The sequence below is a fragment of the Eriocheir sinensis genome, chromosome 5 (assembly GCF_024679095.1).
Source record: "Eriocheir sinensis breed Jianghai 21 chromosome 5, ASM2467909v1, whole genome shotgun sequence".
NCBI lineage: Eukaryota > Metazoa > Arthropoda > Malacostraca > Decapoda > Varunidae > Eriocheir > Eriocheir sinensis.
Genome location: NC_066513.1, coordinates 7926022 through 7951803, shown reverse-complemented (window position 1 = coordinate 7951803; position 25782 = coordinate 7926022). Strand labels below are relative to the sequence as shown.

The window sequence follows — 25782 nt, the reverse complement described above, 5'->3', positions numbered from 1 at the left end:
ATGCTACATGCATAATATATGAAACTACAAAGTAGTGTAATGCCCCGACGAGCTTCTTTTCTAAATCCTTCCTATTTCTCAACACGACTTCTGCGTGTATCGAAATAACACGAGAAATTAATCAAGACAAAGTGAGGGTATTCCCCGGCTGCCTGGGATTGAACCCGCGACCAGCGTGACGGGAGAGCCACTCCTTACCGAGTCGGCCAAAGAGGTACCCCACTGGCTAAGTGGGTTATGGGAGGCTCGTTCATCAGGCCGTCGCCGCACTACACGGCTTTCCCCCCTATGTAGATTAATTTCTGTGTGTTGACAATGTCCCTTTGAGACATAACTCCACAATGTCCCTTTGAGACATACCTCCAACATTCCCATTTTCTATCAACCTCGGAGCATGGGCCATCCTACCTGTTACCCCTTCGGGGAAACTCAACAGAACTGCAGGAGAGGATGCCCACCGCTATGCCACCACTGTAATACCCCGACGAGCTTCTTTTCTAAATCCTTCCTATTTCTCAACACGACCTCTGCGTGTATCGAAATAACACGAGAAATTAATCAAGACAAAGTGAGGGTATTCCCCGGCTGCTTGGGATTGAACCCGCGACCAGCGTGACGGGAGAGCCACTCCTTACCGAGTCGGCCAAAGAGGTACCCCACTGGCTAAGTGGGTTATGGGAGGCTCGTTCATCAGGCCGTCGCCGCACTACAGTAGTACTACACATATGCAAAATATTGTTAATAATTCCTCTTCCTTTTACCTTTATTATTACACACACACACACACAGAGAGAGAGAGAGAGAGAGAGAGAGAGAGAGAGATAATGAATTTACCGGAGCGAGCGAGAGAGAGGGACTAAAGGGGTTGCCAGCTAGCTTAGGTTCCTTTATACTTGAGGAGAGAGAGAGAGAGAGAGAGAGAGAGAGAGAGAGAGAGAGAGAGAGAGAGAGAGAGAGAGAGAGAGAGAGAGAAGAGGCTCCTCCCATTGACCACCTGACGTCACCTAATCTGCGCCTGAGTTGACCTCCCATTTATTTAGACCTTGCACTGTACTAGTCACAGGGCACATGGCTGACAAACTAAACAAGCTCCATCAACGCAAAGGCACTTTGCTCCCTTCCCGTTACCTGCCTGCAGTAAACTTTAGCATATGGAGAGAAACTTAGTGGAAAGTAATGATGAAAAGGTGAAGGGGGCACCGATTCCATTACTCACCATTCTGGTATCTTTCTTGTGTTAACCCGTGGGATGCTACCACGTTCGATAGGGCGGATGGTGGTCAGGTGCTAGCGAACCCAATCTGGCCGACGTGTTTTAGCAACTTTTTGACAAAGTTATTATTAAGGAGACACTTGGTAATTTACCCTGCCGAGGGCAGGTGAGACGGCAGGTCAGTCAGGCCACCACCTCCTTCTCCTACTCCCCTTCCTTTTCCTCCCCCCCCTCCCCCTCTTTCTCTTCTAATCCCCCCTTTTTTTTTTACAGCAGAGGAGTCAGTTCAGAGGCATAAAAAAGGAAACAAATTTGAAAAAAGCTCCCTACTGCTGTTCCTTAAAAGAGTTAGAGGAGGGCCAAAGATAGGTCAATTTCGGGAGTAGAGGTGTCCTGACCTAATCGCTTTCCTACTCATCTCTCTCTCTCTCTTTCTGTGTGTGTGTATATATATATATATATATATATATATATATATATATATATATATATATATATATATATATATATATATATATAATATTAAGTTCAAGGAAGTGACGGTCGAGCTTGTTTTTAAAGGAGTCAATCGTGTCACGCTGGACCACTGAAGGTGGGAGCCTATTCCATTCTCGCACTACAACGTTGGTGAAGAAAAATTTGGTGCAGTCTGAATTTACTTGTATACATTTGAGTTTTAGGCCATTGTTCCTCGTTCGCAAAGTGTCATCGATCATAAACAATTTTGATCTGTCTACATTCGTGAAACCATTAAGTATTTGAAAACATTCGATCAGTTTTCCTCGGAGGCGACGTTTCTCATGAGAGAACATGTTAAGGGTGGAAAGTCTTTCTTCGTAGGATTTGTTGCGCAAGGAAGGGATCATTTTTGTTGCTCGACGCTGAACACCTAATTTAGCAATGTCCTTTGCATGGTGAGGAGACAAAAACTGTACCGCATATTTCAAGTGGGTTCTGACTAAACTATTGTAAAGCGGAAGTATTACATCTTTATTCTTGAATAAAAAGTTTCTTTTAATGAAGCCCAACATTCTGTTCGCTTTATTTGCTGCCTCGATGCATTGCTGTGAGAATTTGAGGTTCGACGCGATTTTGCCGCGGATTTCGTAACCGAACTTCTTAATCCTTGTTCCAACTTGAAGGACCTGGCACTTGTCTACGTTAAAGGGCAGAGAGAGAGAGAGAGAGAGAGAGAGAGAGAGAGAGAGAGAGAGAGAGAGAGAGAGAGAGAGAGAGAGAGAGAGAGAATTAGGGTTAGGGATTGGAATTAAAAGTAAAAAGATGAAAGAAAAAAGCAAAGCGGTGATGGATAAAGAGAGGTGGAGGCGGGGATGTAGTGAAGGAATGGGAATGTTAAATCCCTTTAGAGGGGGAAGAGAGGGAGGGAGGGAGGGGAGGAGGTGAGGAAATGGTGGAGAGGACTGAAGTGTGTGTGTGTGTGTGTGTGTGTGTGTGTGTGTGTGTGTGTGTGTGTGTGTGTGACAAAATCAGAGAGAGAGAGAGAGAGAGAGAGAGAGAGAGAGAGAGAGAGAGAGAGAGAGAGAGAGAGAGAGAGAGAGAGACACACACACACACACACACACGCACACACACAGACAAACAAACATACAACTACACCCCTTCAAATAATCCCAAAACACCTGGCAGAGCGGCTACAACCAGAAGATCTAACTGCTTTGCCAATCTCTGAATTGCCGTAATCTGCTGCCGCCAGTCATTTAGGCGTAAGCGAGCCAAGCATTTTTAGCCATAACGTGCAGAGATATTTATCATGTCTAGCTATCATCTTTATCTTATTACTATAATAACCGATCAAATTCATGGTTTTATTGAAAAAAATAATATTCATTTGAAATGGTCGTTCTGAAGCTATTACAAGCTGCACTGACGGATTTTTCCTTGAAGACGGTCCCGCAGTTTACACACACACACACACACACACACACACACACACACACACACGCACTAGGACGTACTGCTATTGCAATAAGAGTTTTGTGCGATTCAAAGGTATTGCGGAGATAATTCATCAACGAATAATCATAGTTCAATAATATTTAATTCAGTTTAATTGAAATACCTATTATTGATTAAAATAATAATACAGTAAAATACTAACCCATATCAACATGTTTCATTTTGGCTGAGGGTCAAGGTAGATTATAGAATATTGTAAGAAAATGTCTTCAGCATATTATAATGACATTGGTACCCATGGAAATGAAGACTGTGCAACATTATATACAAAGATGGACTTAATTTAATCCTACCTTTCCACTTCTGACCTTCTATCTGATCACCAGTATGGGTTCCACAAGGGGCGTTCTACTGGTGATCTCCTTGCCTTCCTAACTGACTCTTGGTCATCCTCTGTTAGCCGTTTCGGTGAAACCTTTGCTATTGCGCTGGACATATCAAAAGCTTTTGATAGGGTCTGGCACAAATCTTTGCTTTCCAAACTACCCTCCTACGGTTTTTATCCTTCTCTCTGTACCTTTATCTCAAGTTTTCTCTCTGACCGTTTTATTTCTGATGTGGGAGACGGTCACTGTTTTTCCTCTAAACCTATTAAGAGTGGTGTTCCGCAGGGTTCTGACCTATCTCCCACTCTCTTTCTGTTGTTCATTGATGATCTACTTTTCAAAACGAACTGTCCTATCCATTCCTTCTACTCTGCATTACTCATCTTCTTTCAATAGAAGACCCACCCAACAGGAACTAAACGATTCCAGGATGGAGGCGGCAGAACGCTTAGCCTCAGACCTTACTATTATTTCCGATTGGGGCAAGAAGAACCTGGTGTCCTTCAACGCCTCAAAAACACAGTTTCTCAGCCTATCCACTCGACACAATCTTCCAAACAACTATCCCCTATTCTTTGACAATACTCAGCTATCACCTTCTTCAACACTAAACATCCTCGGTCTATCCTTAACTCAAAATCTCAACTGGAAACTTTATATCTCTTCTCTTACTAAATTAGCTTCCTCGAGGCTGGGCATTCTGTACCGTCTCCGCCAGTTCTTCTCCCCCGCACAGTTGCTATCCATTTACAGGGGCTTTGTCCGCCCTCGTATGGAGTATGCATCTCACGTGTCTCCCACGTGTAAGGCTCTTCGTCTCATCAGCTCTCCTCCTCTAACTAATAGTCTTCTATCTCTTAAATTTCGCCGCCATGTTGCCTCTCTTTCTATTTTCTATAGATATCTTCATGCTGACTGCTCTTCTGAACTTGCTAACTGCATACCTCCCCCCCTCCCGCGGCCTCGCCACACACGACTTTCTACTTAAGCTCATCCCTTCACTGTCCAAATCTCCCACGCAAGAGTTAACCAGCATCTTCACTCTTTCATCCCTCACGCTGGTAAACTCTGAAACAATCTTCCTTCATCTGTATTTCCTCCTGCCTACGACTTGAACTCTTTCAAGAAGAGGGTATCAGGACACCTCTCCTCCCGAGATTGACCTATCTTTCGGTCACTCCTCTATCTCTTTTTTAGGAGCAGTGAGTAGCGGGCTTTTTTCACATTTGTTTCCTTTTTTATGCCTTTAAACTGACTCCTTTGCTGTAAAAAAAAATTGCACTAGACATATCGAAAGCTTTCGATAGAGTCTGGCACAAATCTTTGCTTTGTTAGCTGCCCTCTTTCGGAGTCTATCCTTCTCTTTGTTCCTTTATCTCCAGTTTCCTTTCCGGCCGTTCTATCTCTGCTGTGGTAGACGGTCACTGTTTTTCCCCTACACCTATCAACAGTGGTGTTCCACAGGGCTCTGTTCTATCACCCACTCTATTCCTGTTATTTATCAATGATCTTCTTTCCATAACAAACTGTCCTATCCACTCATACGCTAACGACTCTACTCTGCATTATTCAACTTCATTCAACAAAAGACCCTCTCAACAGGTATTACAAAACTCCAGACTGGAGGCTGCAGAGCGCTTAACCTCAGACCTTGCTATCATTTCCGATTGGGGTAAAAGGAACCTTGTGTCCTTCAATGCCTCAAAACCCCATTTCTCCACCTATCAACCTGACACAATCTTCCAAACAGCTATCCCTATTCTTCGACAACACTCAGCTGTCACCTTCTTCAACACTAAATATCCTCGGTCTATCCTTAGCTCAGAATCTCATCTAAATACTTTACATCTCTCTTACTAAATTAGCTTCCTCGAGGTTGGGCGTTCTGTATCGTCTCCGCCAGTTCTTCTCCCCCGCACAGATGCTTTCCATTTATAAAGGCCTTGTCCGCCCTCGTATGGAGTATGCATCTCACGTGTGGGGGGGCTCCACTCACACCGCTCTTTTGGAAAGAGTGGAGTCTAAGGCTCTTCGTCTCATCAGCTCCCCTCCTCTTACTGACAGCCTTCTACCGCTTAAAATCCGACGCCATGTTGCATCTCTTTCTCTCTTATTTCGATATTTCCATGCTGACTGCTCTTCTGAACTTGCTAACTACATGCCTCCTCCCTTCCCGCGGCCCTGCTGCACACGACTTTCTACTCATGCTCATCCCTATACTATCCAAATCCCTTATGCATGAGTTAACCAACATCTCCATTCTTTCATCCCCTTCACTGGTAAACTCTGGAACGGCCTTCCTTCGTCTGTATTTCCGCCTACCTATGACTTGACCTCTTTCAAGAAGAGTGTATCAAGACACTTCTCCATCCGAAATTGACCTCTCTTTTGGCCACTCTTACTTATCATTATATGAAAGCAACAGTTAGCGGGCTTCTTTTTACATATTCTTTTGGTTGCCCTCGAGTTGCTCTGCTGTAAAAATATATAAAATAAAAATAAATCTGACCAACGACATGGTTTCCTCCCAAGACGATAATATGTTAGCACAACTCTCTCTTCTTAGCGGGCTACCAGGAAATTTTAAAACTTTGTATCCTCTCTGTTGCCTCTTGTTACAGCCGAATGCTAGTCAGCAAGGACCTATTACATTAAAAAGCAGCCGAATCTGCTTCAAAAAAGGCAAAATTATATTTTAATACCTAAGTTCAAAGTCAGCGAGGTGCTCCAACGGCAATTAATGACGCCCAGCAGCCTTATAGACAGTGTGTGTGTGTGTGTGTGTGTGTGTGTGTGTGTGTGTGTGTGTATTTACCTAGTTGTAGTTTTAGAGGGCCTGGGCCTACGCTCGTGTGGTCCCGTGTGTGTGTGTGTGTGTGTGTGTGTGTGTGTGTGTGTGTGAGAGAGAGAGAGAGAGAGAGAGAGAGAGAGAGAGAGAGAGAGGGGGGGGGGGGAGGGGGGTTCAGCTGTACCCACGGATCCTTCACTTGTGAGTTCCATGTGTAGTTGGGGAAGGTTGGCTGGCAATCGCAAGTATATTGTGTGGAATGACAATGATGAATCACACACACACACACACACACACACACACACACACACACACACACAATACACATACACTTGTGGCCCAGACCTGTTCGAGGTCAGACGTGGATTACGGCGCTCCGGGGCCAGCCTTTTGGCCTCCCTCTTCCTCTACTTTCCCCTCTCCCATTTCATAAAAAAAAACATCGTAAGAAACTTTTGTGACATTAAGCTTAATCATGGTGATAAACAGTGAGTGCAGTGCGTTTGCGGTGCCGTGATGACACTGAAGAGTAGAAATGGCTAGTGTGACTCCGACGCGTCCATACCATCCAACCGACGCCCAAGGTACACCAGCCCGACCATCATGCTGCTGGAAGAAGTCGGTTCGGGTGCAGAGCAGTGTTAAGCCTGTCACTCAGGTGGAGTCATGGGTGGGGCAATCAGCATGCCGCTCAACATACAACATACAGTGCAGACCAGGTGCAGACGATAGACGTTCCCACGCCTACCACCGCTCGGTCCGACTTTTCCCATCTTTTCTTGCCGGCTGCATTGATTAGCAGGTCAACGGTAAGCCCATAAGCTGAGTGACGCCTGATACCACCTCTACCTACACCCCGCAATCAGCTGCAACCTGACCCTTTTTGACCTGACCCACCACCCGGAAGACCACACCGCCTCCTGCCGCACAAACGCACTGCATTCCACCACTTCACCTCTACCTCCGCCCTCTTCTATTTCATCACAATTTTCCCACAATATAAACCACAGACCCCTATACCACTTTCATAGTTTACTTTTTACCTTTTTATTATATATCAATATTGTATTTTCAACGTGTATATTTTCAGCTTAACAGCTTCAATTTCTTAATAAACCGATTATTATTATTATTATTATTATTATTATTATTATTATTATTTTTATTATTATTATTATTATTATTATTATTATTATTACTTTTGTTATTATTATTTTTATTATTATTATTATTATTATTATTATTATTATTATTATTATTAAAAAATCAATTAATTTATTGTAAAATTTGTCGCCAGTGAAACACATGAACAGAATTATAGGTGGGACATACGACCTGGTGAGAAACATAAAAGTTGTTTTTCGATATCTGGATGAGGAAATGATGGAGAAACTGATTTTTTTTACAACAAAGGAGACGGCTCAAGGGCAACAAAATCCCCCCAAAAAAGCCCGCTACTCGCCGCTCCCATAATAAACAAAAGTAAAGAGTAGCCAAAAGAGAGGTCAATTTCGGGTGGAAAGGTGTTTTGATACACTCTTCTTGAAAGAGATTAAGTCATAGGAAGGAGGAAATACAGACGAAGGTATGCTATTCCAGAATTTACCAGTGAAGGGGATGAAAGAATGGATATGCTGGTTAACTCTTGCATAAGGAGTTTGGCCTGTATAGGGATGAGAATGAGTTAAAGTCGTGTGCAGCGGGGCCGTGGGAGGGGGGGAGGCATGCAGTTCGCAAGTTCAGAAGAGCAGTCAACATGAAAATATCGATAGAAGATAGAAAGAGAGGCAACATGGCGGCGGAATTTAAAAGGTAGAAGACTATTTGTAATAGGAGGAGAGCTGATGAGACGAAGAGCCTCAGACTCCACTCTGTCCAGGAGACCTGTGTGAGTGGAGCCCCACACGTGAGATGCATATTCCATACGAGGGCAGAGAAGGCCCTTATATATGGAAAGCATCTGTGCGGGGGAGAAAAACTGGCGGAGACGATACAGAACGCCCAACCTTGAGGAAGCTGATTTAGTAAGAGAGGAGATATGAAGTTTCCAGTTGAGATATTGAGCTAAGGATAGACCGAGGATATTTAGTGTTAAAGATGGTGATCGCTGAGTGTTGTCGAAGAATAGAGGATAAGTGTTTGGAAGATTGTGTCGAGTTCATAGGTGGAGAAATTGAGTTTTTGAGGCATAGAAGGACACAAGGTTCCTTTTCCCCAATCGGAAATGAGAGCAAGGTCTGAGTGGAGTCTTGTAATTCCTGTTGAGAGGGTCGTCTGTTGAAAGATGTTGAATAATGCAGAGTGGAGTCGTCAGCGTATGAGTGGATAGGACAGTTTGTTATGGAAAAAAATCATTGATGAATAATTGGAAGAGACGGTACAGAACAGAGCACTATGGAACACAACTGTTGGTAAGTTTAGGGAAAGAACAGTGACCGTCTACCACAGCAGAAATAGTACGGCCGGAAAGGAAACTGGAGATGAAGGAACAGAGAGAAGGATAGAATCCGAAAGAGGGCAGTTTAGAAAGCACAGATCTGTGCCAGACTCTATCGAAAGCTTTCGATATGTCTAGCGCAACCGAGAAAGTTTCACCAAAATGGTTAAGAGAGGATGACCAAGAGTCAGTTAAGAGAGCAAGATCGCCAGTAAAACACCCTTGCGGAACCCATACTGGCAATCAGATAGAAGGTCAGACGTGAAGAGGTGCTTTTGAATCTTCCGGTTAAGGATTGATTCAAAAGTTTTAGGTAGTCAAGAAAGTAAAACTATAGGGCGGTAGTTTGAGGGGTTGGAATAGTAACCCTACTTAGGCACAGTCTGTATGAGGGCGTACCTACAGCAGGAAAGAAAGATAGATGTTAATAGGCAGATACGAAAGAGTTTGACCAGGCAGGGTGTCAGCAAGGATGCTGTTTTTGAGGACAATAGGAGTAACTCTATCAGGTCCATGACCCATCTGAGTGTTGAGGCCGGAGAGGGCATAGAAAACATCATTCTGAAGAATCTTAATAATGTTAGAATTTAAGTATTTAACGAGCTTGTTTAACGATTGGGTGTGAATAACCCAGCGACTGCTATCATAATTACTAGTTCGGGATAGCTCATCCGCGCTCAGGCGAGTCCTATTCTGAGACGAAGGAGCGCGAGGCAGGTTCTCCTGTAGCAGTCGTTCGCCAACACCCACTCGTGACACAGCTCACACATTCAGTCCTGAACGAGCTTCCATACAAGGAAGACGTTTTGTTAACCTTACAACTACGTAGAAGTAATCACCGTGGATCACTGCTTCCACGCCCCTCAATATCCACCTATTGAAAAGGAACATCACAGCTAAGTTGTAATATGTAGTAGCGTTTGGCCAAAAGTTGTATTATTATAACTAGCTGTGTGGGTGAGCGTTATTATTATTACGACGTGGAGGTGAGTTACGCTTCGGTGATCTGCTTTTCTACCCTTAAGTTTCAGTTGTATAAATTACCTAAAGTATATTGTACGCTACTGAGCGTGAAACCGATCCCAGAGAGGCGGTTTTCAATATACCTTTATAAGTCAACATAATAACATTATTTATAACAATCATTTACATTACTTTATAACATAAATTTAATAGTTTCTAACATAATTTCAATAGCAGTAATAAGTTTATATCAAAGTTTCAATAGTATTGGGTTATTGCAACTACTTGTTGCCAAGATAATTTCAACAAGTGATTAATTGCCACTTGTTGGATAAATAATTATCCATACGTCTTAATATAACTTAAAGTAAATTGGTTTATAACCTTCAATAAGATGTAAGGAATTAATATAACTTCTTTAAATTAGGTTGTTAGTAGTTGTTTGATGAATGACCTTGAGTTCCATTATTTAGCCTGGAGGCCAGGTACGTGATCACTCGTTGGCTAGTAGTACGTTAACCATCAATACCTCTCATCGGGCCTTAGCCTGATTTCATCTGAAAACCGGTTAAGTCCAGGTGAGATTGTAAAATGAAAGTGTTGGTTTACGGGCACAGTTACGTTAGAGAACTTGAACAAAAGTGCGATTGGCCCCAGTCATTAACCGTAAATGACCAAGAACTAGATGTGCTCTTTACATTTAGGTATTTTCCTGGAAAGAACTACCAATTCCTGGTAGAAAGGCCTCAGGAATTTGAGATATTGGAAGAGTTGAACCCGGATTACATGATTATCATTCTGGGAGGTAATTCAATAGTTGATACTTGGTCCAACGGGGAGGTCAAAGCTCTGGCAAATGAATTTTATGAGAAACTCAATGAGAGCCTACCTGACACTGTTAAAATAGCAGTGCAAATAGAACCTCGCTATTATGAAGAGGACAATCCATTTGGAGCCCCCACAGCAGACGATTTTAACCGGCGGCGCCAAATTATAAATAATTTTGTGAACAAACAACTCAAAAGGCGCGGGCTGGTTGACCATATGGCATTGTTGGGACCGGCATCAATGTACGGCCCAGACTCCTTCAGAGATGGGGTGCACCTGAATGATGAGGCTCTCCAAGAATATCAGGGTAACTTAATTAACACTCTGGTTTGTGCCATGGAAAATTGAGTGTTTTCATTTGAAAGCACCTCAATTCTAGTGATCCCTGGGCATCCTTTTAACTCTGTGGTCTACTGAATTCAATTATAATAACAAGTATTTTATTTTTTAGTAATACTTTAGAATCATAACTGTTTGGTTTGATTTCTAGTTTTATAGCAATTAAGATTTTAAGTTAAGCAAGCAAGATGACTGACCTTGATCCTAAGCAAATCACCGAGGCAGAGGAAGAAATTAAATCATTAAGAAAGTTAAGAGCTACATAAAAGGAAAATTACCCTCAAACTAAAAACATTAAATAAACAACGTGAAGATAATATACTGGATGCTTCTCTTTATAAATCCCAGTTGAAGGGTATTCAAGAAGAGAGAGACAGTATTAAGAAGTATGATGAAAGAATTACCTAATTATGTGTAAGCTTGATCAGGAGAGTACAGCCCCTGAATCGTTTGAACAGGAACTTGAAGAACAAGTCAATTATGACTCGCAGATAGATGTTCAGTTAAATGAATATAAAGATTTGCTTCTAGGAGAAGGACAGCCTTCAGATAAGTCCTTAGCCGAACTGGCAGTCCTAATGAGATTCAGTGAGACTAAACCACCACCTCTTGAATGTGGAACGTTCACTGGCCAGGAGAAGGACAAGTTTGCTTTTAACACTTTTATAAATCAGTTTAACACAGTCATTGGTAATAAGAAAAGTTTGTCTAACGCCAGTAAGTTAGCGTACTTAGTGGGCTACCTCAGAGATTATGCCCTGACTGTGGTCAAACATCTGTCAATAACAGATGATAATTATGAGGAAGCCGTGAAATTGCTAAAAAAGGAATTTCTAAATAAGTCTTTTATCATTGATGAGACTATTAAAACATCATGAATGCCACTCCAAGTTATAGTAATGACCTGACTTCATTTCAGTTAAAAGGTACCTCAATGAAGTAAGAGCTTATGTTTATGAATTAAAGGCACAAGGATTAGATTTTCTGGAAGACCAGAGTGCAGGTTTAACCATGATTAGCCACGTAGTGTTTCAGAAACTGCCCAATCAGATTAAGAGTGAATTTATTCATTTATTAGGAAAGACCTACCCTAATTTAAATGAGATATTTGACAAAAGTCAAGAAGTATTAGCAGTTTTGAATTGTACCAGCACCAAGTCAGTTAGGCCAAAGACATTTAAAAGTAACCAACAACAAACGTCGGAGAGGCCTAAACAATTGAAAACTACTAATAAACCTCCTCCAACAAACAAGAGTACCCTACAGAACTATAAGAACACCAACAGCAAGGAAGTAACTCTAACAATCAGGAGAATAAATTAGAATGTAAGCTTTGTTGCTCTCATAGTCATAACATGGGTCATTGTCCTAATTTCAAGTTTTATGATAGTAGGGTGGCGAGGTTGAAGGAACTGTCAATGTGTACTCATTGTGGTGGTTCAGGGCATGAGACACAGCAGTGCTATGGAAACCAAGGAAGTTGAAATACCCTTGTAAACTGTGTGGCACAAAAGATCATTTTACTGCACTTTGCCCTCAAAATGTCACGGAGAAAAGAATGTGAAAACAAATATAAGCTTGTGCTTGGCTCAAAGAAACATAGACTCCTGTCAGATGCTTCCCACTAGAACCATCACAATAAAATGTGGATCTAGAACAAGAAAAGTAAGATGTCTGATGGATAGTGGAAGTCAGAGGTCCTATATATCAGAATCCTGCACAAAGTTGATTCGTCCTGACACACGCAACCTCTATAAACTGAGTTGTGATGTGAATACCTATCTTGGAGAGGACACTAAGGAGTTCAAACAAATGTCCACAGGCATTAAGATTGGCCAGAAGTTGGTGTTTATACCATTATTGATTGACAGCACCTTTAAACTAACCTATGAAGTACCAGGGTTAAGTGCTGTAATCAACAGATTTAAACAAAATAATATAAAATTACTTGATGAAACATATTACCACAACACCGACTCTGATATTGTAAATGTGGACATGTTATTGGGCATTGATGTGTTGCAACATATTCATCATTACTCTACTGAGAAATTAGGGGGCACTTGCATATTCATGGAAGGAAAATATGCTCCTATTGGTAATATCTTTAGATTTTTAGAAGAAGAACAAAAAGGAGCTGTAAGAGCATCACTCAAAACTAAAGTAGAGCAAGTGGATAATAAAACCAGAACAATGGTTAATGCTGTGATGGATCCATTAAAGTCTTATTTTAATCCCCTGGAAAATATATTGACCGATTCAGAAGTTGATAATGGCTTGGAAAATCTTTTTAGCCTAGAATCTTTGGGGATAAAAACCGACGACCAGGAACTTGTTTCTATAGACAAAGAACAAGTAGATAAGTTCAAGGAGGGAATAAAATTTAAAGATGGGCACTACCATGTAGAGCTGCCTTGGTACCCAGAAAAGGTAGATGACGTGCCATCAAATTATAATGTTGCCCTCAAGGTATTAGATAGAACAGTCAGTCACCTTAAAAATAAGAACTTATTGGATAAATATGAAGCTGTTTTTGATCAACAGTTGGCTGATGGAATCATTGAAGAAATTAAAGTAGATCCATCTGAATACAAGAACAAAACTTGGATTCCACACAGACCCATCGTTAAGATGGAAGAACAAGTAACCACTAAGATCAGACCTGTGTTTAATTGTTCCTTAAAAACTGAAAAGGAAACGCCTTCTCTAAATGAAGCAGCTTATACAGGTATTGACATGATGAACAACATCCTTAATATGTTGTTCCTATTTAGATCTAATGATTATGTAATGACCAGTGATGTTAAACAAGCCTTTTTGATGATTAAATTAAAGAAAGAAGAAGATCAAAATAGGTTTTGCTTCTTTTGGAAGAGAGGAGATAAGTTAATCACTTATAGATTTAAAAGTATAGTATTTGGATTCACCTCCTCCCCCTTCATACTTCATTATGTGATGCAACATCATGCCAACACCTTTCCTGATGATAAAATAAGTCAAATACTATCAGATAATTTTTATGTGGATAACCTAATAGGTAGTAACAGGAAATGACCTTAGTGACTTGCACAATACATACCAAGAAACATATAACAGGATGAAATCCGGAGGATTCACATTAAGATCTTGGAACTCTAACTCACTTGAGTTAAGAGATAAAATGGCTCATGATGAAAAGTTAGTTGAGCACACTTGCAAGGAGGAAAAGTTCTGTGATATAGATATAACTACAAAGAAGATACGTTAAGTGTCGCCCCTTGCAAGATAAATGCTTCAGCTAACACCAAGCGCCAAGTATTGTCCCAAACCTCTAAATTATTTGATCCCATAAATTTTGCTCTACCAATAACCATCAAAGGGAAAATATTGATGAGGAAGATATGGAAATTAGAAACAGGTTGGGATGAAGTTTTACCTCAAGACTTATGCAATGAAATGAGGAAATTAGGTAAGGACTTAGAACAGGTACCTGATATACCCTTTCAAAGGCAAGCCTTAAATGAAAATAGAAATTATGGCTTGCACATATTCTGTGATAGCTCTGCAGTAGCCTATGGATTTGTAGCCTATGCAGTAGATGAGAATAATGAAAGAACATTCCTGTATGCCAAGTCCAAATTAGTACCTTTGCGGAAGAAAATGAGCACAGTATTCCACTTTAGAATTACTGGGTGTCATTTTGGCTTTTAAATGCTTGCCATCTCTGTTAGAGTCCTATAAGGGCATGCAAATTCAGTTTCTAAACTTATGTGTAGATGCACAGGTAGTCCTGAGTTGGCTATTAAATAAGGAGACTAAAGTCAAGTCAAAATTCCTCCGCAACAGAGTATTAGATGCAGTCTGTTTAAAGGACGAGCTAGTCAAAAAATTCAATATTCCTATTTCCTACCATTATGTAAACACAGACCATAACCCAGCGGACCTGGTAACCAAAGGCCTATCATATAACCAGTTTGTAAATAAACTGCAATTTTGGCTTGAGGGTCCTCACTGGCTCAGTAATGAATTTAAGCAGTGGCCTGAATATCCATTGCTCAGTGTATCACCTACTCAGCAAACAGTCCTGGGCACATTCTGCAATAATAGCAGTAATCAGCCTCATAAAGTTAATACGGGGATAATAAATTTAAATAAATTCTCCTGTTTAAACCGGCTGATTAAGTGCACCAGTTATCTATATAAGTTTCTGGGTAAGGTGAAGGTCTGTGATCCCGTGGTAGAAGCATGGAATTATTGGATAAGAACAACTCAGAAGGAGCATTATCATGAAGAGATCTCCTTTCTGAGACAAAAAGATAAAGACAGTAAGGCACCTCCTCTGGTTTCACATCTTAATTTATTTATAGACCCTAAAGGGATACTTAGAACCAGAGGTAGGATTAGCAAATGCTTGTACTATAATTATAACGTACACAACCCTATACTCCTTTCTAGGGATAGCAGGTTCACTCTTTTAGTAATATTGGATAGCCATTATAAGAGACAGCACTTAGGAATTGGCACTACCTTAAATTATATAAGGGAACAAGGATATTGGATACCCAAAGGTAGAATGGCAGTCAAAAGTGCTCTGAGTACCTGCATGGTGTGCAAAAGATACAATGCATTAGCCTATAAATACCCTAAATTGACAGATATGCCTAAGCATCATATGAATTTAGTAAAGCCATTCCAACATGTAGGTGTGGACTTTACTGGACATTTTTGGGTTCAGGATAATGACACAGCCAGAGCAATTAAAGTTTATGTACTAGTATTCACCTGTCTCAATATTAGGGCTGTGCATTTTGAGCTGTTAACAGATATGTCCACTAAGAATTTTTTGCTGGCTTTTCAAAGATTTTGTAATACCTACTCTATCCCAGAATATTTATACTCTGACAATGCCAAATCATTTATAAAGGGAGGCTCAGTCCTAGAAAATGCCCTGCAGTCAATGGAGTTTGTGGCTGAACTGGAAAAGTGTAACATCAAACACATAAGAATACCTGTTTACTCTGCCTGGATAGGTTCTGCATGGGAACGACTTATTCGTACCATGAAGAATTGTCTGTATAAAGTGGTAGGCAGATCCAAGCTGACATATCATGAACTCTTGACATCGTTGTCGAATATACAGCTTGCAATGAATTCAAGACCATTAACATACAGGTCCAGTTCAGATGAACTTGAACCAATAACACCTAATTCCTTCCTCAAATTTCATGGAAATTCTTCTCTAATATTAAGGGATAATGCAGAGGTATGGGTTGATGACCAGGAAACCCTTGAAAACACATTGGTGGTTCAGGAAGAATTACTTGATAAGTTTAAAAAGCTGTGGTATAATGACTATTTACTCAGTTTAAGAGAACACAGCAAAAACTTATATCAAAGTAGCTGGGAAAATAGAATAAAAGTAGGTGATGTAGTTATTATTAAAGCCATCAATAAGCCCAGACCTTATTGGATGTTGGGTAAAGTTATAGAACTCATAATGGGTCGTGATAATAAAGTAAGGACAGTAAAGGTAAAGCAGGGAAATGGAGCCCTAGAGTATCATTCTATATGCAACCTTTACCCGCTTGAAGTGTCAATAACTCATGCGGGTAGGGATACTGCTGCCCCAGTTGATAATAACACTGAAGATGCAGCCTCTAGTGTAGCCCCTCAGCTGGTTTCCTCCGTCCAAAAGAACAGCGACCCAGAGGTTCGAAAGGATACTTAGGGATAATCTGGATAATCTGTAACTGTACAGTACTTAGTATAAGTTAGTATTACAGGGATAAAAAATAAATTGCTACACCTCTTTCAGAGGTGAGGATAAAAAATAAGAAAATTGTATTTGGGGTTCAGGTATTGTGCCTTATTATTTCATGTTACTTTAAGGATATTTGAGGTACTATCTTCAAATAATTATAAAATGCTACACCTTATATAATGAAGGTGAGGACAACTTGGATCATACTCCCAGAATGATTATTAGTATTGCTCACTTCCATTTGCAATCTGTTCTGGGGAGTGTGTTAGAATTTAAGTATTTAACGAGCGTTCGCCAACACCCACTCGTGACACAGCTCACACATTCAGTCCTGAACGAGCTTCCATACAAGGAAGACGTTTTAAGTTAACCTTACAACTACGTAGAAGTAATCACCGTGGATCACTGCTTCCACGCCCCTCAATATCCACCTATTGAAAAGGAACATCACAGCTAAGTTGTAATATGTAGTAGCGTTTGGCCAAAAGTTGTATTATTATAACTAGCTGTGTGGGTGAGCGTTATTATTATTACGACGTGGAGGTGAGTTACGCTTCGGTGATCTGCTTTTCTACCCTTAAGTTTCAGTTGTATAAATTACCTAAAGTATATTGTACGCTACTGAGCGTGTGAAACCGATCCCAGAGAGGCAGTTTTCAATATACCTTTATAAGTCAACATAATAACATTATTTATAACAATCATTTACATTACTTTATAACATAAATTTAATAGTTTCTAACATAATTTCAATAGCAGTAATAAGTTTATATCAATAACAGGCAAAAAAGAGTCAGAGGGGGATGAGTGGAAGGAATATACCCAGAATAGTCCAGAGCGGAGTTTTTACAGAAAGTATGAGAAAAAGAGTTCAGCCTTGCAGATAGATAAGACGGCAGTGCTGCCGTCAGGTTTAAGAAGAGGAGGGATAGATGAAATACTGAAATTGGAGGAGTAATTTTGGTCAGGTGCCAGAGGTCTCTGGGAGTATCAGAAAAAGCAAGGTTTTGACAATTAATATTGATGAAAGAGCTTTTGGTAAGTAGAAAAATATATATGGCACGATCCCGGGCAAAAATATTAAGAGCATGGTTAGCAGGAGTGCGAAGGCTCTGGTATCCTTTGTGAGCTGCCTCTCTACCTTTGATAGTACGTGAACAAGCGTGATTAAACCAAGGCTTTTTAGCATGAGGAGTAGAGAAAGCACGTGGGATGTGTGCCTCCATTCCAGAGACAATCACCTCTGTGAAGCGCTGAGCACACACAGAGGGGTCTCTCTCCTGGAAGCAGTAGTCATTTCACGGGAAATCGGAAAAGTACATCCTCAGGTCGTCCCACCGAACGGAAGTAAAATGCAAGAAGCATCGTCTCTTCGGTGGGTCCAGAGGGTGAAGAGGAGCGATAGGACAGTATACAAAAATATGGTTGTAATCGGATTGTAACCATGATACGTCCAAGACTGGAATACGCATCAATAGTACGGTCGCCAACTACGAAGACGAATATAAGGAAAGTAGAGAGGATTCAGAGGGCAGCAACAAAGCTGGTTCCAGAACTAAGAGACTTAACATACGAAGAGAGATTGAAACAGCTGAACCTACCGACATTAAACAGATGCAGGAGAGAGGATATCTGATTGCAGTGTATAGTGTGCTGAGTGGGATGGAAAAAGTGGTCAAAGAAGATCTTATAATATAGAAGAGAAGAGAATCAAGAGGCCGTGGAAGCAAGATGAAAAAGGAAGCCTGTAGATGAGACATAAAGAAGAACAGTATTCCATTAAAGAGTGGTGGAGGCCTGGAACGACCCGGAAATGGTTTTATCCACGCAAAGACGATTCATGAATTTAAGCCCAAGTTGGATAATATTACATATTTAGACGGGACAGTACCAGCGTGCCTCTTCACAACTATGTAAATACAACTATTAAATACACACTAACCTTGATGGTGTATGAAGTGTTGGGTTGAAGGTTCATTATAAGAAATCTCTTCTGTAGTCCCACTGTTTGCTGTTTCAGTCCTGTGGCCTCTCCTTGTACTTCCCATGACACTTTGAAGGACTCAAGCTCCCCTTGTTGGGGGCTGTCCTGGGGGTAATCCCAAGTCACCAGCAGGGCAGTCCCGTGTGCCTCTTCCATTCGCAGACTGGTCACTTTCCCAGGTTCTGTGAAGCATAAGTGGAGTCACCTTTCCTTTGCAGTGTTAGAGGGACGCGCTGAGTCATGATGCGCATCTTGCTCTAATGTTAATGGTTAGAATAGACGCCCGCCGCTAAACGCTAATAATTTTTAGTCATACCGAGTTGCCTAAGATTTCTTACAAGCTGTCCTGAAGATCACTTATCAACCCAGACTCTAGATTATTTTAAAAGAAGATCAGTTATGAACTCCGGGGGCTAGTATGAGCCTAGCAAGATGGCACCACTATAAAGACTTGCCTGCACCATAACAGGCTGCGGCCGACAATCGGGCTCCACCAACAAAGCGATAGGACGAACATTAAAAACATGTCGTTGGTCTTGGTTTAGGGCTCCATTACCGTACGTTAGTTTAGGTCAGGTTTGTTGTTGTGCGTGTGTACACATACATAATTCAGAATATCCAAACTCACCCCAAAACCAACATAAAGACCTGGGCAAAAATGTTCCGTGCACCCTTGTATCCATTCTAGCACTTACCTCTCAGTCACGTCTTTGGCTTTCGACCATTTCCCTTAATTTGGATCGAGAAGCAGTGCCACCATACACAGCCGTAAACACACACACACACACACACACACACACACACACACACACACACACACACACACACACACACAAACAAACACACAAACAAACACACACACACACACACACACACACACACACATAAGACAACTACTGCCAGGTGAATGCACGAAGAGGGAAGCAAGGAAGGGAATTGTTTCTTACCTCCCAGCGTGGTGGCGGTGATTTCAGACTCAGCACCGAGCTGATCCACGCCTTTGTTCTTCCCCTGAACCTGAGAACGACAAAGGGATATTAGTAGGTAAGCACACACACACACACACACACACACACACATAAATACACAGATACATTTACAAAGGAGCTCTACTGTGCAGTGGCCAGCGTGCTCGCCTCACAAAAGAGATGTCCCAGATTCGATTCCTGGGTGGAGTGGAGACGGATGGGCAGCCACCTCTTTTCCGTGCCCTTGTCCACCCAGCAGTGAATGAACGGGTGCTGGGTGTCAATCAGGTGTTGCATCCCGACTCCCGGGTGTGTGTGTGTGTTTGTGTGTGTGTGTGTGTGTGTGTGTGTGTGTGTGTGTGTGTGTGTTGTTTCAGCTGTACCCTAAGATCTCTCGTTTCTGACCTTCATGCAAAGTCGTCGGGGGTATTCACTCGAGATTTACAATGACTAATGTGAATCACACCAAAAATGGGGAAGGGAGATTAAAAAGATAGTTTGGTTTTAATTGAAGATGCGAAATAAAGAAGGGAGAAAGAGATGCTGCATGGAACAGGTGGAGAAGACAGGACCTATGGGTGTAGTACAAACCAGGAAGAAATGAATACATAAAAATACGAAAAGAGGAAGAGAAGAATAACGAAAGGAAGGTAATAGAAAATTATAAAGACAAGCCGATGTTATATTCATATACGGTCATACCTCGGTTTATGAGTTTAATTTGTTCCGGATTTTTGCTCGCAAATCAAAACACTCGTGAACCAAAACGAATTTCCCTATTTAAATTAATGGAAATCTCATTTATGCGTCCCATATCCCAAAAAAATCTCCATTTTTTTTAAATGTTATTTTATCAAAAAAAAAAAAAAAAAAAAAATATATATATATATATATATATATATATATATATATATATATATATATATATATATATATATATATATATGTATATATATATATATATATACACACACACACACACACACACAGTACTCTAGTTGGGGTCGAAACAGCGAATTATACAGTTTTAATATTACTTTTTTTCCCGATTTATTATTAAGGACTAGTCCAATGAAGCCAACCAATTTGTCTGCGGATTTAATTACCTCTGAGCAATGCTGACTGGGCTTTAAATCGCTTGATATAGTGATTCCAAGATCCGTTTATTTACTTACTTCAGAAAGTTTTTGGCCATTCATTACGTACTGAGCGCGATTGTTATAATTTCCGATGTGTAATACTTTACATTTGTCAACGTTAAATTTAATTTGCCATTGATTGGCCCAACGTGCAAATCGTTCTAGATCTGATTGTAATGCTTCTTCGTCGAGTGTCGTAGTTTCCTTACTAGCTATTTTTGTGTCACCAGCAAATTTTGATACTTTGCAAGTGCGCCCATCATCGATATCATTGACATAAATTAAGAAGAGCATGGGACCAAGCACTGATCCTTGTGGTACACCGCTTCTGACATCGAGCCAGTTATAAGAGACACCGTTTAGAACTAACTACTCTCTGTTTCCGCTTAGAGACAGCCCACAGGCCAATTGTGAGCGTTACCCGAAATACCGTCCGCCAATAGTTAACACAGCAACCGTTTGTGGGGGACCTTATCAAATGCCTTTTGAAAATCCAGATAAATGATATCTACTGATTTGCTTTCATCGAACACCTAAGGATATAATGAAAAAAAATCAAGTAAGTTAGTTAAACACGAACGTTCACTACGGAAGCCATGTTGCGAACTACTTATTTTATTATTTTCTTCGAATTGATGTCAGGCTAATTGGTTGATAGTTTCCTGGATGAGACCTGTCCCCCTTTTTGAAAATTGGTGTGGCATTTGCTAGTTTCCAATCCGACGGACGTTTTCCAGTTGTTAAAGATTTATTGAATAAGATAGAGAGCGGTTTACAAATTTTATGTTTGATTTCTTTTGAAATCCTAGGGCTACTTTTGTCTGGACCAGGAGCTCTGCTTACTTTAATCTTTTCAATTGTGCGTAAAATGTCACTTTCTAAAGATGAGCACGCCATTTAAAATCTTTTCGGTCCTTCTAACCTTCGGTGGTTGGGTGATAAACAATCTTCGTTGGTAAATACAGATGCGAAAAAGTTATTTAGGATTGTAGCCATTTCATTTTCATCTTTCGTGTGGTTACCTTAGCAAACGGTCCGATACTACAAGTAAGTGACTTTTTATTGTTTACATAGCTAAACAATTCTTTAGGATATGATTTACTTGTTTCTGTTATTCTTCAAGATTTTTCTTATTTCGTTTTATTCATTTCTTCGTTTCACTGCGAATTCGGCCCAACTCTAGTTTGTCAGCCTCACTCTGGCTGTATCTACTGTATACGTGATTTTCTCTAAGAGAGAGGCTATTTTTAATATCGTTATTCCACCATCTGTTTTTTTTCTTCTTAAAAGTTGAACGTCTGTTACGATAGGGTACGCATATGCTTATGGACTGGTCCAATATTGTGGTGAAGGCCTCCAACGATTTTTCAATATCTGTTTCCATAGAAATTACAGTCCAGTCAGTATTATTAAGAATTGATCGGAGTCTTACAAAATTCGCTCTCTGATAATCTGGCACCTTTTCTTTACTAGCAGTTACTTTACTTTCTTTCATCTTGATGCTGAATGTGATTATTCGGTGATCGCTAGAACTAAAAACTGGGCGGAGAGAACGAGAAGTTGAGGGATGAGATCATCACTAGGCAAGTAGTCCAGGATGTAATTAGTAGGTTGAAGAAAAACAAATCACCGGGCCCAGACGAAGTATTCCCAAGGGTGCTGAAAGAGTGCAAGGAGGTCCTCAGTGGCCCGCTTACCGATAACTTTAAGATGTCGGTAAATTCTGTGTATGTGCCTAATCAATGGAAAGTAGCTAATGTGACGCCGATTTTCAAAAAGGGAGACAAGTCAGCCACCTCAAATTATCGCCCAATTAGCTTAACATCAGTTGTAGGAAAAATGTTGAAGTCAATTATAGCTGGGAGCATTCGGGACTATCTAGAAAAGCATAATTTAATTCATGATTCACAGCATGGGTTCACAAAGGGTAGGTCTTGCCCTACTAACCTGCTGTCCTTCTACACTAAAGTAATCGAGGCGGTTGACCGAGATGAAAACTATGACATATTGTATCTAGATTCCAGTAAAGCGTTCGACAAAGTTCCCCATCACCGGCTATTACTAAAATTACAGGCTCACGGCATAGATGGGAAAGTTTTGAACTGGATCAGGGCGTGGCTTAATGGTAGGAAGCAGAGAGTGCAAATCAATGGTAAAAAAATCTGAATGGGGCAGTGTTACGAGTGGAGTCCCACAAGGGTCGGTGCTGGGTCCTCTGCTTTTTATTATTTACAGCAATGACTTGGACACAGGAATTAGTAGTGTAAATGATTGGGCGGGGAAGTGGCAGATGGAATTCAATGTCGGGAAGTGTAACATTCTGAGTGTAGGTAGGAATAACCCCTCACACAATTACTCCTTAAATGGCACTCCTCTAAGCAAGTCTGGGCGTGAGAGAGACTTAAGGGGCCTTCCCACATAGGAAACTTTTGATGGAAACTCCGTGGTGACTCCGTTGCAACACGGGCCCACGGAAACTCCGCCGTGACTTTGGCCATGGAAATTGCGTTGTAACTACGGCGTGACTCCACCGTGACTCCGCTGTAACACCGCCGTTACACCGTTGTGACACCGCTGCAACTGTGAGAAAACAACGTGGTGACTCCGCCGTAACTTTGGTCATGGAAACATCGCTGTGACTCCGCTGTTACACCGCCGTGACACCGCTGCAACACCGACGTGACACCGCTGTAACACCGCTACAACATCGTTGCAACTGTGGAAACAGCGCCGTGACTCCGCCGTAACTTTGGTCATGGAAACATCGTTGTGTCTCCGCCGCAACACCGCCGTGACACCGACGTGACACGGCTGTGACACCGCTGTAACACCGCTGCAACTAGTGCGACACTGCTGAAACACCACTGTGACTCCGCCGTGACTTCGCTGTAAACTACAAAATGGAGAAGGTCGAGTATGTTCCTTTCATTCCACATACGTCTGTGCCTGAGAGTGTGTGATTTCACGTGTGCGGGATGGTGTCGCCTTGCCCTGAAATAGAATTGTTACAAGTGGAGTTGGACCTTCTAGCAGAGGAGATCGAGACAGATCATGTCTTAATGGAACTGCGGGAAAAAAAATCAAGAAAGAAGCAAAAGAAAAGGTCGTACTGGACGAGGCAGTGGCTTTTGAGGCGACAAGAGTTTGGCCATTATGATCATTTAATCCAAGAACTCTCTCTCGAAGACACCCATAGCTATAAGAACTACCTGCGGATGCCCAAAGAACTGTTTGACGAAGTGGTCTCAAGGATTACGCATAGGATTGAGAAGAAGGACGCATTCTGGAGAAAGGCACTTGAACCTGGGATGCGCCCGGCAATAACACTACGTTATCTTGCTACAGGAGACAGCTACAAAAGCCTGTCGTATGGTTTAAGAACGGCCCCTAACACAATAAGCAAGATCATTTCAGAGACCTGTGAGGCAATAATCAGCGAGTACTTGGAAGAAGCAATGCCATGCCCTAAAAATCTCGAGGAATGGAAGAAGATTGCCAAAGAGTTTTCAAGCCGGTGGGACTTTCACCACACCATGGGTGCCCTGGATGGCAAACATGTGGCCATAAGGTGTCCTCCTTCAGGCGGGTTTCTATACTTTAACTATAAGGGATTCCACTCCATTGTACTGTTGGGGTTGGTAGATGCTGATTATAAATTCCTGTACGTGGACGTCGGGGCTTATGGTCATTCATCTGATGGTGGTGGTTTTTTTCTGACACGTAACTCTGTTAGGCTCTAGAAGCGAGCACAATTGACTTACCTGATCCTGAACCCCTGCCAAACGACAACAAGCCAGTTCACTATCATTTGGTGGCCGATGATGCTTTCGCTCTCCGAACGTGGAAGATGAAGCCCTTTCAGCGCAGGCACATGAGCCAAGAAGAACGTATCTTCAGCTACAGACTGTCCAGGGCAAAAGGGTAGTTGAAAATGCCTTTGGAATTATGTCAAGCAGGTAAGTTTAATTACTGTGGATCTCCCTCCTAAAATTGTGTTTATGTTTGTAATGAAAGTAATGTACCTATGTATTTTATGAACATAAAATTTGGCAACTACCTATTAGTGTTACTTTATGTCGTTTGATTATTTTCAAGTGTTCCGTATTTTTCTATATTTATTACTTCCATTCCAGATTCTGGTGTCTTCTTTCAACAATCCCCTTACTTCCGAAGAACGTAGAGTCGGTGGTTATGGCTGTTTGCTGCCTCCATAACCTATTACAAATGAGATACCCTACCGAACATTCCAGGCAGATTGACGTGGAAGACCCAGAAACACACGAAGTGAGACCAGGCCAGTGGAGAGGAGGGGATAACCTTGTACCAGTGGAACCTCTCGTCAGGAACACTTCAACTGCGTCAGGAAAGACTAAGGGAATACTTGAAGGAGTACTATAACTCGCCTGCAGGTAGAGTCCATTGGCAAGACAACATGTCATGAAGTGCAACTGTTGTACTGAGTTCTAAAGATAAATAAATATAAAGTTCTTTTAATATTTCATAAAGTAATTAGAGATAATGTGTGTGTATTGCTACTCTTTAATAAAGTAAGTTATATAATAAACTTTTTTTTATATTGCAGTGTATACACATGTAGCTTTTCTAATAATTATCTCAAGTAATAAACGGAGTGTGTGTGTGTGTGTGTGTGTGTGTGTGTGTGTGTGTGTGTGTGTGTGTGTGTGTGTGTGTGTGTGTGTGTGTGTGTGTGTGTGTTTTGCCATCTATTTGTATCAATTTGTATGTTAAACATTTTATTGTACTACATTGTAAGCGTATGAAACTCATCTAATATTCAGCAAGTATATGGTAAAAAGGTTGTGTATATTTCTATTCGCTAATAAATGTAAAGATGAACAGCACTTTGAAGAAATACTTTTCAGTGTGTGTGTGTGTGTGTGTGTGTGTGTGTGTGTGTGTGTTTGTGTGTAGGGGTATTGGAGATGTCTTCGCGTTAATGTGTGAGGAAGGGAGACGGACAGATATATGGGTGCAGGTGTGTCTATCTGAGTAGGGGGATTAGCGGGGAGAGGTGGGTTGGAAGAGAGAGAGAGAGAGAGAGAGAGAGAGAGAGAGAGGA

General features: G+C 41.2%; 1 protein-coding gene across 32 annotated transcripts in view; it reads right to left on the bottom strand.

The window, feature by feature from the left end:
* The window catches only part of LOC126983884 (receptor-type tyrosine-protein phosphatase F-like), a 334247-nt gene that overhangs the window by 124540 nt on the left and 183925 nt on the right, over positions 1-25782 (bottom strand). For 28 of the 32 annotated variants that reach the window (XR_007736281.1, XR_007736311.1, XM_050837047.1 and 25 more), the window contains 2 exons: positions 19543-19612; positions 18554-18777 (listed from right to left, as the gene is read on the bottom strand). The exons of 3 other annotated variants lie outside the window; for them this stretch is intronic. Coding sequence is in view for 27 of the 29 variants with exons in the window: in XM_050837047.1 (XP_050693004.1) it covers positions 18554-18777; positions 19543-19612 (294 nt within the window). In the remaining 2 variants the exon portion in view is untranslated. The remainder of the gene's footprint in view (positions 1-18553; positions 18778-19542; positions 19613-25782) is intronic. One more of the 32 variants, XM_050837260.1, reaches the window with a different exon arrangement.